The sequence below is a fragment of the Maylandia zebra genome, linkage group LG14 (assembly GCF_041146795.1).
Source record: "Maylandia zebra isolate NMK-2024a linkage group LG14, Mzebra_GT3a, whole genome shotgun sequence".
Taxonomy (NCBI): domain Eukaryota; kingdom Metazoa; phylum Chordata; class Actinopteri; order Cichliformes; family Cichlidae; genus Maylandia; species Maylandia zebra.
In genome coordinates, this window is record NC_135180.1 from 174,287 (window position 1) to 187,990 (window position 13,704).

The 13,704-nt window shown below is 40.7% G+C and overlaps 1 protein-coding gene and 2 long non-coding RNA genes across 4 annotated transcripts; all 3 read left to right on the forward strand.

Moving 5' to 3' along the window:
• The first annotated feature begins 3,698 nt into the window (after positions 1-3,698).
• On the forward strand, positions 3,699-4,969 carry LOC143421908 (uncharacterized). Its single transcript, XR_013101506.1, has 3 exons — positions 3,699-3,784; positions 3,997-4,102; positions 4,907-4,969. It is a non-coding gene; the product is annotated as an uncharacterized LOC143421908 (long non-coding RNA).
• A 7-nt stretch (positions 4,970-4,976) lies between these two features.
• LOC106675255 (uncharacterized) lies at positions 4,977-6,260 on the forward strand. The gene is made up of 3 exons (XR_003023900.2): positions 4,977-5,065; positions 5,144-5,200; positions 5,633-6,260. It is a non-coding gene; the product is annotated as an uncharacterized LOC106675255 (long non-coding RNA).
• Positions 6,261-10,263: 4,003 nt separating this feature from the next.
• On the forward strand, positions 10,264-12,700 carry LOC143421909 (uncharacterized). 2 transcript variants are annotated; one of them, XR_013101507.1, is made up of 5 exons: positions 10,264-10,452; positions 11,378-11,441; positions 11,810-11,874; positions 12,299-12,428; positions 12,655-12,700. XR_013101507.1 is itself a non-coding variant. In XM_076891994.1 (5 exons), the coding sequence occupies exons 1-4, from the start codon at positions 10,430-10,432 to the stop codon at positions 12,386-12,388; spliced, it is 306 nt and encodes a 101-aa protein (XP_076748109.1). In that variant the 5' UTR covers positions 10,264-10,429; the 3' UTR covers positions 12,389-12,428; positions 12,655-12,700. The 2 variants fall into 2 exon arrangements, 1 of the variants encoding a protein (XP_076748109.1); XM_076891994.1 differs by having other exon boundaries at positions 11,378-11,505.
• The last annotated feature ends 1,004 nt before the right edge of the window (positions 12,701-13,704 follow it).

A 13,704-nucleotide genomic window follows, 5' to 3' on the forward strand; every position in this document is an offset into this window, starting at 1 on the left:
TTACTGTTCTTTTGTCTTCATTCTCTATCTGTTACACACGAAGACTGAGACCAGCCAGATTCAGAAGACTGTGAGCTGCCTAAAGCCGCAACCAAACAGCTTTCCAAACAATGATCTGGACCTGAAACATCCAGAGCCTGAAAGGGTAAATATAATCCAGTGTACCACTTAATGAACTAATAATTTAATCTATCATCATTCTTTATGGATGCTGTGTGTGTGTGTGTTTGGCAGTCACCTGGGTGTGATGTGATTTACATGGACCGTGGCTTGTAGGTCCTTTTCATTGTTTCAAAGTGCAAGTCTGGATAACATCTGAGTGTGTGTGTGTGTGTGTGTGTTAACCACCCAAATGTGACTTAGGAGGACCACACTGTTATTGGGGGACTCCGTCAAAGTTTGCTTCATGGTGACATCACTCTGGTTTTAGGAGGGGTCTTCTCGTATGTCTTGACAGTTTGACCTACAGCATGCAGAGCTGACTGCATGTGCTTTGTTTCTATGTTGAAATTTTTTGAAACTCAGGCTTGAACATTAAGATAGATAGTACTATACAACTTCTTAACTTGTTTTAGGCACTTTTTACTGCTGTAGTGCATGGGCTCTCTCTGGCTGTGTACTCTGGCTTCTTCCCACAGTCCAAAGATGTAGCTTATGGGGTTAGGTTAACTGGTGATTCAAAACTGCCCTTTGGTGTGAATGCAAATGCTTGTCCTTCCATGTTAGACTGGTGATCTGTCCAGGTTGTACTGCCCTATGGTAGCTGGTATAGGCCCCAAAACTGCTACCCCACAATCCTGATAAGGATAAGTGGAAGAGGATGGATGATTGCAAAGGAATCAGTTGTTAATTATTGTAGCCAGTATTTTTTTCAGAAGAAAACATTTCTTGAGTGGAAAGCCCCCCCCCCCACACACACACACACACACACATGCAAATTAAAGACAGAAGCACAGGACTGCCCAGTACAGTTGCAAGAAGAGCACTTGGTCTAATCTTTGTGCCATCTTTTCTTTGTTGCAGGATCTTGATGAAGAAATGCCTCAGCAAGGCTCAGAAGCCATGCATTCTTCTTCAGTGCAAGATTTTGAAGAGGTAACATTGACCTAGGACAGATTTTAATGAATGTTTCTCATGCACGATGTGTACCTTACGCTATTTGCCGATAGTGAAATGGTCTATTCATCCTCTTGAGTGATGCATTTTTAGTAACTGTCAGATTACTGTTCTTTTGTCTTCATTCTCTATCTGTTACACACGAAGACTGAGACCAGCCAGATTCAGAAGACTGTGAGCTGCCTAAAGCCGCAACCAAACAGCTTTCCAAACAATGATCTGGACCTGAAACATCCAGAGCCTGAAAGGGTAAATATAATCCAGTGTACCACTTAATGAACTAATAATTTAATCTATCATCATTCTTTATGGATGCTGTGTGTGTGTTTGTGTTTGGCAGTCACCTGGGTGTGATGTGATTTACATGGACTGTGGCTTGTAGGTCCTTTTCATTGTTTCAAAGTGCAAGTCTGGATAACATCTGAGTGTGTGTGTGTGTGTTAACCACCCAAATGTGACTTAGGAGGACCACACTGTTATTGGGAGACTCCGTCAAAGTTTGCTTCATGGTGACATCACTCTGGTTTTAGGAGGGGTCTTCTCGTATTTCTTGACAGTTTGACCTACAGCATGCAGAACTGACTACATGTGCTTTGTTTCTATGTGGTTTGAAACTCAGGCTTGAACATTAAGATAGATAGTACTATACAACTTAACTTGTTTTAGGCACTTTTTACTGCTGGTAGTGCATGGGCTCTCTCGCTGTGTACTCTGGCTTCTTCCCACAGTCCAAAGATGTAGCTTATGGGGTTAGGTTAACTGGTGATTCAAAACTGCCCTTTGGTGTGAATGCAAATGCTTGTCCTTCCATGTTAGACTGGTGATCTGTCCAGGTTGTACTGCCCTATGGTAGCTGGTATAGGCCCCAAAACTGCTACCCCACAATCCTGATAAGGATAAGTGGAAGAGGATGGATGATTGCAAAGGAATCAGTTGTTAACTATTGTAGCCAGTATTTTTTTCAGAAGAAAACATTTCTTGAGTGGAAAGCCCCCCCCCCCCCCACACACACACACACACACACATGCAAATTAAAAACAGAAGCACAGGCCTGCCCAGTACAGTTGCAAGAAGAGCACTTGGTCTAATCTTTGTGCCATCTTTTCTTTGTTGCAGGATCTTGATGAAGAAATGCCTCAGCAAGGCTCAGAAGCCATGCATTCTTCTTCAGTGCAAGATTTTGAAGAGGTAACATTGACCTAGGACAGATTTTAATGAATGTTTCTCATGCACGATGTGTACCTTACGCTATTTGCCGATAGTGAAATGGTCTATTCATCCTCTTGAGTGATGCATTTTTAGTAACTGTCAGATTACTGTTCTTTTGTCTTCATTCTCTATCTGTTACACACGAAGACTGAGACCAGCCAGATTCAGAAGACTGTGAGCTGCCTAAAGCCGCAACCAAACAGCTTTCCAAACAATGATCTGGACCTGAAACATCCAGAGCCTGAAAGGGTAAATATAATCCAGTGTACCACTTAATGAACTAATAATTTAATCTATCATCATTCTTTATGGATGCTGTGTGTGTGTGTGTTTGGCAGTCACCTGGGTGTGATGTGATTTACATGGACCGTGGCTTGTAGGTCCTTTTCATTGTTTCAAAGTGCAAGTCTGGATAACATCTGAGTGTGTGTGTGTGTGTGTGTGTGTTAACCACCCAAATGTGACTTAGGAGGACCACACTGTTATTGGGAGACTCCGTCAAAGTTTGCTTCATGGTGACATCACTCTGGTTTTAGGAGGGGTCTTCTCGTATTTCTTGACAGTTTGACCTACAGCATGCAGAACTGACTACATGTGCTTTGTTTCTATGTGGTTTGAAACTCAGGCTTGAACATTAAGATAGATAGTACTATACAACTTAACTTGTTTTAGGCACTTTTTACTGCTGGTAGTGCATGGGCTCTCTCTGGCTGTGTACTCTGGCTTCTTCCCACAGTCCAAAGATGTAGCTTATGGGGTTAGGTTAACTGGTGATTCAAAACTGCCCTTTGGTGTGAATGCAAATGCTTGTCCTTCCATGTTAGACTGGTGATCTGTCCAGGTTGTACTGCCCTATGGTAGCTGGTATAGGCCCCAAAACTGCTACCCCACAATCCTGATAAGGATAAGTGGAAGAGGATGGATGATTGCAAAGGAATCAGTTGTTAACTATTGTAGCCAGTATTTTTTTCAGAAGAAAACATTTCTTGAGTGGAAAGCCCCCCCCCCCACACACACACACACACATGCAAATTAAAAACAGAAGCACAGGCCTGCCCAGTACAGTTGCAAGAAGAGCACTTGGTCTAATCTTTGTGCCATCTTTTCTTTGTTGCAGGATCTTGATGAAGAAATGCCTCAGCAAGGCTCAGAAGCCATGCATTCTTCTTCAGTGCAAGATTTTGAAGAGGCAACATTGACCTAGGACAGATTTTAATGAATGTTTCTCATGCACGATGTGTACCTTACGCTATTTGCCGATAGTGAAATGGTCTATTCATCCTCTTGAGTGATGCATTTTTAGTAACTGTCAGATTACTGTTCTTTTGTCTTCATTCTCTATCTGTTACACACGAAGACTGAGACCAGCCAGATTCAGAAGACTGTGAGCTGCCTAAAGCCGCAACCAAACAGCTTTCCAAACAATGATCTGGACCTGAAACATCCAGAGCCTGAAAGGGTAAATATAATCCAGTGTACCACTTAATGAACTAATAATTTAATCTATCATCATTCCTTATGGATGCTGTGTGTGTGTGTGTTTGGCAGTCACCTGGGTGTGATGTGATTTACATGGACGAAGTTTATTAGTTGATATCTGCAACTGAATTGAAAACACCTCATCTTTCCAACTGTCCAAAACAAATAAATGTTGCAATATTTTGCTAACAGTGTCACAATCATCGTCTGGTGTGCACAACAATATCATCTTTGGACAAGTGCATTCAGTGTGTGGGACTGGTTTCCTCCCTCAAGTGGCTTGGCTATAAGTGCAAAGGTGAGACATTTAGTGAATAGGTACATTATATAGTAAAAAGCATTAATGGAGTTCAACAAGTTAAGACTAGCTGAAATGAACACTGCTCCCTTTTTAATTAATGGGTGGTCACGTCTAATTAAAGAAATGTAGTATTACCTCATTGGTGCAGGACCTTGTAAAAATGGTATACTTGGGATTGTCCTCAATTCCCCATTCCATAACATAAACTGCTTAAAATAATAAAGGGAACACTTAAACGATGCGATGTTACTCCAAGTCAGTCACACTTCTGTTATATCAAACTGTTCACTTAGGAAGTAACACTGACAACCAGTTTCACATGCTGTTTTGCAAATAGAGTAGACAACAAGTGGAAATTATAGTCAATTCACCATAATAAAGGACTGGTTCTGCAGGTGGTGACCACAGACCACTTCTCAGCACTTATTCTTTCTGGCTGATGTTATGGTCACTTTTGAATGCTGGCGGTGATTTCATTTTAGTGGTAGCATGAGACAGTCTACAACCCACACAAGTGGCTCAGGTAGTGCAGCTCATCTAGTGTAGCACATCAATGTGAGCTGTGGCAAGAAGGTTTGCTGTGTCTGTTAGTGTAGTGTCCAGAGCATGGAGGTGCTACCTGGATGTGGAGTAGGCCATAGGAGGGCAACAACCCAGCAGCAGGCCTTAAATAGTAAAACTATGTACTATAATTTCCAGTATTTGCTCTGTTTTTTGTCATATCTCGTTGTTAATGTGAGGTTTTTGGGGGGGTTGTATGTGTTTGGTTTTTTTGGGTTTTTTTCCCCCACAATTTCTCAGATGAAATTGCATTAAGTGATGCTGAAACAAAGGACAGTGAGAGTGAATCAGATGATGATGACACAGCACTCACAATGTCGGCGTGTGGCACCAGTGAGCCTGTACATGCAGTAGCTGATTCCACAAACACAGCGCAGCCCCAAGACACTGTAGATTGTGGTAAGTTACCACTAGCTTGGTTTCTGTGGATAAAATGTTTGTTACAAATATTAAAACTTAATCAAATTGTGTAATCAGCAGATGAAGGACTACTCACAATGCCTGCAGCAAGTGAGACTGCTGCTCCCTCTGAAGGTAAGGGGTGCAGTTGGTTCTCGAAGCTTATTATTGTTTCATCACTTTGCAACATATGGCAAACTGCAGAGTGGTGGCAAAAAGTCACTTGGATGAGTGACAAAATGTTTCTCCCACTGAAAACGCTACGTCCAGATTAACAGAATCAACGTTTTGGGATTTACTTACCTGGATGATTGAGCATGCATCAAGAGACTTTTATTCAACTTTTTATTCAGTCTTTTATTCACAGCGGAACACTAAATGTTGTCTCATTTTAGAAATTTGATAAATTTTCAAACAGAATTTTAGCTCGTTTTGATATTGATGGTAGCAACACATTTCAGAAGTTAGTACAGGGTAGCATCCATTCTTTTAACAAGCAAATGTTTTTTGTTTTTTTTGTTTGGTTTTTTGTTTGTTTTAACTACTACTACTTTATATATCTTCCAGAGAAAAATGCTGCTCAATCCCACAATTCCCGAAGAGCTCCCAAAAACATGTGGTCCAAGGCTGAGGTTGCTGCAGTGATGAGGCATTTTAAAGACCACATAAACGAAGGGAAACTAGCCACCAAAAATGAATGCAGTCATTGCAAATTGGTAGAAGATCCGGTGTTGGCAGGAAGAACAGTTCAAAACATAAGAGATTTTGTAAGAAACAGAGGATTAACTGCAAAAAGGCAGAAAAAAATGAACTAAAATAACTGTTTAGAGAGCTGTGGTTTTACATCTTGGTCAGATTGCCAATTGTTGTTAACACTGATGTTCTGTTTAAAGAAAAAAAAGTTCTTGTTAAATACAGAAGTAGTTTGTATTTCATAATTTTTACATTTAATTTATTTAGGGTTTTTTTTGACGGGTTATATTTAAAATAAAAAATTATAAATGCATATTTTCTCCCCTTAATATTTACCTTTAAACTATTAAAATTCATTTTAAATGTTTTTAATTTTTCTGTTTTCTATATTTTTATATTTCTGTGGGAAGCGTGGGCATTTTTGTCCATAGATTTCTTTTTTTATTTATGGTTAAAATTAATGTTCAGATCCAAGAACACTAATAAAATGATGTTCCAGTAATCCTGTGTCCTGTCAGATGTGTATTCATGGTAATGATGAGCTATTTACATATTACATCATTGTCCCTTTAAAGACCCAATATTGTTTTTTTGGACCTCATAAAACACATTGTTGTCAAGTGGACAATGTCTCCAGAAAACACAATAGAGTCTGGTTGGTGTGTATCAGTGTATCTAGACTTCTATAGGGAGTGTATGAGGTCTGAAGTGACCCAAATTTTTTTCAGATTTTTTCGAACACTTTAACCTCGCTCCCTTGGCTCTAAGTCCTTTCAAAAGGGTAGTCCACTTAAACCACCACCGGGCGGATTGACGTAGTATAGTCCCGCCATACCACATAGACCCGTATGTGTGTGTGTGTGTGTGTGTGTGTGTGTGTGACAGAGAGAGAGAGAGAGAGAGAGAGAGAGAAAGGCTTTTAATGGGATGACCTCATTCTAAGCTTCAAATTCAATATATTTAGACTGTTTGACTGAATTGGATCTTGTGTGTGTGTCTCTCTGTGCATGTGTGTTTCCTTATGTGTACATATTTCTGATTGTGTGGCTGTTATATATTTTTTTTGCTGATTTTTGTCATCTAACAAGTATATTTGAGGGACCCTCAGCATGTTCAGCATTTTTTCAGCTGTCCATTTTGCTTTTCCGATTTTTCTGTTTAACTTATTACTATTGTGATAAATCATACTATTTCTGCTTTTAATAGGATTTGTGCTTAATATACTAGTTCTGCTTTTTATACTATTTGTGCCTAATATAGTATTTCTGCTTTTTATAGGATTTGTGCCTAATATAGTATTTCTGCTTTTTATAGGATTTGTGCTTAATATAGTATTTCTGCTAAATTATAGTATTTCTGCTTTTCATAGGATTTGTGCTAAAACATAGTATTTCTACTAAATGTAGTATTTATGCTTAATCATAGTATTTCTATATATTTCTGCCAGGTCCCCAGGCAGCCAATCCTCTGTGAGGACTGAGACATTCAAATTTTCAAATCAGGGCCTGCACGGCTTCCCAGCCAATCATATATGTGTCTTGAGGCATTCAAATTTGCATATTGGGGCCTTCATGGCTTCTAAGCCAGCCAATCATATCAGGGCTGAGGAATTCAAATCCACAAATCAGGGCCTGCACGGCTTCCCAGCCAGCCAATCATATATGTGGCCTCAGCCATTCAAATTTGCATATTGGGGAATTCGTGGCTTCTAAGTCAACAAGTCATCCATGTCATATATCTCTAAAAATTCATATTTTAATGATAAATTGTCAACACTTGAAGATTCCCCCATCACTTCTGAACAAAACGGTGTAAGAATGACCGTTCTAGCCTCTACGGTTAGGAAATTATGGTCATTTGTTTGAGGTGAGTCGTCATTATGAGAAATAGACTGCAAAAATCCTGTGCCTCTCTGTGCTGCGTATGTAAACAGAAGCACCTGTTTTGGAGGGAAAAAGTGCACAGGCTCTCTGATTGGTGGATTCAAATTCAGCAGCTCCCAGGCTGACCTAGAAACTTACTTCTCTCTCCCTGTGTGTGTGTGTGTGTGTGTGTGTGTGTGTGTGTGTGTGTGTGAGAGAGAGAGAGAGAGAGAGAGAGAGAGAGAGAGAAAGGCTTTTAATCGGATGATCTCATTCTAAGATTCAAATTCAATATATTTAGACTGGGTGACTGGGTGACTGTGTGTTTCCTTATGTGTATATATTTGTGATTGTGTGGCTGTTATAGATTTTTTTTGCCAACTTTTTTTCATTTAACAAGTATATTTGAGGGACCCTCAGCATGTTCAGCATTTTTTCAGCTGTCCATTTTGCTTTTCCAATTTTTCTGTTTAACTTGTTACTATTGTGCTAAATCATACTATTTCTGCTATTTCATAAGATTTGTGCTTAATATAGTATTTCTGTTTTTTAAAGGATTTGTGCTTAATATAGTATTTCTGCTTTTTGTAGAATTTGTGCTTAATATAGTATTTCTGCTTTTTATAGAATTTGTGCTTAATATAGTATTTCTGCTTTTTATAGGATTTGTGCTTAATATAGTATTTCTGCTAAATTATAGTATTTCTGCCAAATTATAATATTTGTGCTAAAACATAGTCTTAATTTAAAATTACAATATTCATAGTTCATCACAGTGTCTCTGGTAAATCACAATATTTCTGCTCTGTTGTACTATTTTTCTAAATCATAGTGTTTCTGTAATGTTTAAGTATTTTTGGCTAAATATATTCTTTCTGTTATTTTATACTATTTCTCCTAAATTCTTGTATTTTTGAGAAGTTATCATGTTTCTGGTAAGTTACAATATTTCTGCTAAATTCTGCTATGCTATTGTATTTCTGCCAAGTATTATGTTTCCTCTAAGATATTGCAGTTCTGCTAAGTTATTCCATTTTAGCAAACTTCTTTTGCTTCTGCAAAGTTTTTACAATTTCTGCAACTTTTCAGCTTTTTCAGCTACTTTTTGCATACAGCTTCAGCTTTAAGCATCCACACTGCATTTTCGCAGGAAATGCAAATTTTTCTAGTGTTTGAACTATAAGTACCAGAATATTGGGTCCTGGTTATTGAATTGTATTTATCTGACTGTTTATTTGTTTTTGAATTATTTTGTTTATTGTTCTTATAAGTTGTTTTTGATGTTTTTTCAGTGACATATTATTTAGTTTGTGCTTTTTGTTTTTGAGAGCTTAAGTTAATGTTTTAAAACAATTTGTTGTATTTGATTCATTATATTATTGTAGTGTTAATGAAGCTGCAGACACAGCTGTTACGTTTCGGTGTTGTCAGTGTTTTGTTTTTTACCAAACTGTCATGTGTTTCCTGTTTTACTTTGAAAGTCTGTGTTATCTTAGTGTTTTCAGTTTACGTTTCCCTGTCTCGTCAGGTCTAATTTGCCCCAGCTGTGTTTCCCTCCTGTTGTCCATTTTCCTGATTGCTCCTTCTATGTATTTAAGCCTTGTGTTTCTGTATGTCATGGTCGCGATCTTCCCCCCCGTTGTAAATAGTTTGGTGTTTTTGTTGTAAATAAATAGTCTGTTGTAAATAGTTGTGAATGGGTTTGTTAATACTTTCGTCATGGGATATTTTCGTTTTGGGATTTTGGTGGAGAGCCTTCGTGGTTTTATTTTCCTTATCTTTGTTTTTCTACGTTGCACCCCGGTTGCCTAGGCCGGGGTGTAACATATGGGGGCTCGTCCGGGATTGCCTTCGCTGAGGGGAGGGTCCGTGGGACCGCCCCAGCCTTTGTCGTCGCTGGAGGGTCTGTGGGACCGCTCCAGCCTTCATCCGCCTTCGCTGGAGGGTCCGAGGGACCGCTCCAGCCTTCGTCGTCTGCTGGAGGGTCAGTGGGGCCGCTCCAGCCGTCATCAGCTTCGTCTGCCTTCGCTGAGGGGAGGGTCCGTGGGACCGCCCCAGCCTTTGTCGTCGCTGGAGGGTCTGTGGGACCGCTCCAGCCTTCATCCGCCTTCGCTGGAGGGTCCGAGGGACCGCTCCAGCCTTCGTCGTCTGCTGGAGGGTCAGTGGGACCGCTCCAGCCTTCATCAGCTTCGTCTGCCTTTGCTGAGGGGAGGGTCCGTGGGACCGCCCCAGCCTTTGTCGTCGCTGGAGGGTCCGTGGGACCGCTCCAGCCTTCATCCGCCTTCGCTGGAGGGTCCGTGGGACTGCTCCAGCCTTCGTCGTCTGCTGGAGGGTCAGTGGGACCGCTCCAGCCTTCATCGGCTTCATCTGTCTGGATCAAACTTTTCACTTGGTGTTAAATGTTTGATTTTTGGGTGGGGGGAACTGTTACGTTTCGATGTTGTCAGTGTGTTGTTTTTGGCGTGACTGTTATGTGTTTCCTGTTTTAAATAGTTGTAAATAGTTTGACGTCTGGTGTTTGGTGATGTAAATAAATGTGGTATTTTGCTTTAAATCTCGTTTTGGGATTGTTTTTATTTTCCTTTTTTTTTTTATTTTTCTGCGTTGCACCCCGGTTGCCTAGGCCGGGGTGTAACACAGCTCCTTTCAGCATGGCCGGAGGAGAGGTGTACTGGCAGTCGCGTGACACACACAGATCAGACACATATTTCTGTGTTGCAGATGTGCAGTAAAGAGCCAAAGACCCAGTACTGTCTCCTGCCTCTTACTTTCACGCCAGAACACAACGCAAGAACAACAGGCGTAACACATGAACGGGTTACACATACTGAGGTGAGTTGTTGAGGATATGTCGAGCTGTTGATAAGCACGGCTGTTTTTGTGCTCGTATATACTGTTAGCCTGTTTTGCTGCCGTTAGTGAAGCTGTTTTCAACTGGATGTAACATTGTTGAACTCTGATGATTAATGAATAAACTCTCGATGTGACGACGTGAGCATGTAATTGTAACTAGAGCTGGGCGATAGAACGATAACGATATGTATCGCGATATAACTTTTACTCGATAGAGAAATTAAGCTATCGCGATAGACCTCGCCGCTCTTGTCCTCAAAAAAAAAAAAAAAGGTCAGCCAATCCAAACTAAGTAGCGCAGAGCCGAACCAATCACAGCCGCAGCGTCACGTCGCGTGACTTGTTACGTACAGCACAAGTGCCAAGCCCCACGTGTGTTTGTTTGGGAAGCAGCCAGCGCGTAATGGAGGAAATGAGTGTGCCGACTAGAAAAATCAACCGAGCGTGACCGAAGAGAAAACAGACGATGGTTCCAATGCCGGAGAGATTGTCGAACGGAAGAGCCATAGAAGTTCCGTAGTGTGAAGGTATTTCGGCTATTTCAAGTCTGACAAAAAACAGAGTAGCTGCACTGTAAATTGTGCCGAAAGCAAGTCTGGAAATACAATAAACTGGTGCATGTGTCACACTGTGCGCCACGTTATTGTTTCGGTGAAATGAATTTCTACAATACTGTTACTGTTAATTCTACTCTCTGCAGTGTTTAAATGCTTACATATACACACACAGTTACTGTCCCGCCACACGTAGGACTCAATTCTGCTTCTATGCCCCATCTTTGTTTACTCTTTCCCACCCAACAAGTGCATAAATAAGATGTTAAAAACGTCATCATCATATCAAACATGATCGATTTGGGGGGAGTTTGTTTGGCACATGCTGACTGCATTCTAATTATAACCAGAAGAGGAGGCGAGAGCAGAGAACGAGAGTGCAGCAGTTTGGTGAAAGGAACAGGTGAAGAAGAGGTGAGCATCCAAGAGATGAGCAAGAGGACAGTTTCAAAGCAGACATTATGGCACAATAAAAGCTGTAAGAGCAGAGATTCATTCATATCTTTACTATTTTTCTTTAGCTTCTACTCCCGCTGCTTACAATAAATCCGAGATAAAGAACAAACAAGAACAACTCACATGGCATTGATTGTTTAGTTCAGTGTCACTCTGTGATTGTTTGACATTTCATATAAATGTGACTCTAAAATCTAGCCAATAATATTAAAAAGCTGCTGTTACTGAGTCAAACTTGAAGGATTATGATAAACTTCAGTTCTTACTGAATCTGTAACATTGCTTTTTAAAAAATTGTTAAATGACTTTTGTGTCACTGTGCACAGTGAAAAGCTCACTTGATGTAGTGGTGAGGCCATGTTCACCACTAGATGGAGACAACCTGGCACAGGTATTTTCTATACACTAAATTTCACACTGAAAAGCCTTGGTGGGAATTGTTGTTTCATAGAAAGTAAAGGAAAACATGTCTTGAGGTCTTTTTCCAGTGTTTTCAAAATTGTGTTTTTCACATACACATCAAAACTTCACACAGACAAACACACACACAAAACAACAAAATATGTCAAATTAGGGAGGGCAGAGAGCGCAGCCTTTACATTGTTTTATTGTAGAGTGACAGGAACTGCCTATGAGCTTCTAATCAAGCAGAAGTGTTGACGGAAAATCTATCAAACGAAATACATTGATGAAAATCAAAGAAGAGAAATATTTATGTGATGTTCCATTTTCCTGAGAGCTGATTGGCTGTGACGACTCCTTCAAGTACTACATGCTACTTTGTCCTGCTAGTTAAGCCTGCTGTCTGTTCTCAGGCCTCCTCCTGTTTCACTGCCATATATCCACCACCAGAGGGCTCCACTGACCTGCCTGCTGACATCAGAGCACACCCCTGTGTCATGTGACCTGGCAGGAGTAGCAAAGCTGGACTCAGACCTGGCCCAGGCAAGTTCAAAGGCAGCTGTGGTAGAGAGTATATGGGCTCAAATTGTGCTCATAAATATTTTGTACTTGTAAATCAGGATTTGTGTGTGTATGGGATCAGAACGATGCCACCTTGAAATGAAACCGAAAAAAATATTGAAACTGAAAAAAATATTGAAACTGAAATAAATGTACAACGTGGCTGCGGTCACGGACAAACTTGCATGTGTCTGTTCGGGAATGGCAGATGCTGAGAGGTCCAGCGTTTACATTACCGGCTATTTCAAAGTGACTACCAGACAGGAGGACCTGAGGCCCCACCGTATTATTTTCGGTAAGTTAAATGTGTGTGTAAGCTAATCCTTAACTTAGGTCCTTAGGTGAGCACTCGGCTGTCGGGGAAACTTGTTTTATAAAGTTCGTTTAGCTAACCCGTGCAGGTGAATGAATTTACCCTGACTAAAGAAATCAAGAGAAACGCACCGGGCTGCTCAGTGACTAACCACGGTTACTGTACTTTTATTATGAGTATAATTAGGGGTGTCAAATTATCGCGTTAATTGCGATTAATTAATTACAATGCTATTTAGCGCGTTATGTTTTTTAATCTCGTTAATCTAATTTTTAATCTCTTGACGTCACTGATTTTGTATGAGAGTTGCTATGTTATAAAATCCGTTTTTATGTGCTGGGCTCCTTGTGCTTGACTTGTTGGGGGTGGAGTCACGTCGTGAGGTCAAGGTGAGAAGTGGTGATTAGCTTACAGTGTGGATATGGAGGCGCATCTGAGAGTTGTTGGCCCAATGAACGGGAAATTTGTGTTTCATAAACGCCCCGACGGCACCATTGACAAAGGTAAAGTGGTCTGCCTAGAGTGTAAGAAGGAGTTTGCTTACCACCGAAGCAGCTCAAGTTTGGCCCATCACCTCAACGCAAAGCACCCAGCCGCGAGTGCAGCAACAGCTAGCAGTGAAGACGTTAGCAATATAGCAAGCCAGAGCAAAGCTTTTCGCCAAACAAAACTAGAGAATACCCCTCGTATGAGCAAGTCTACGACCGACAGGCTGACTAATGTTATTGCCAAGTGGATAGCGATGAACTGTAGGCCGATAAATATAGTAGAGGACGAAGGATTGACAGAGGTGTTGCAAATTGCGTCCAATGACCCGTCATACAAGCCGCCGTGCAGGACTACAGTAACGACCAAAATCAGCAAAATGTACGACGGCGAAAAGAAAAACAAACTTGAGATTTTGGCGGAGGATTCTCCCAACTGTGTTGCTATAACCGGAGATCA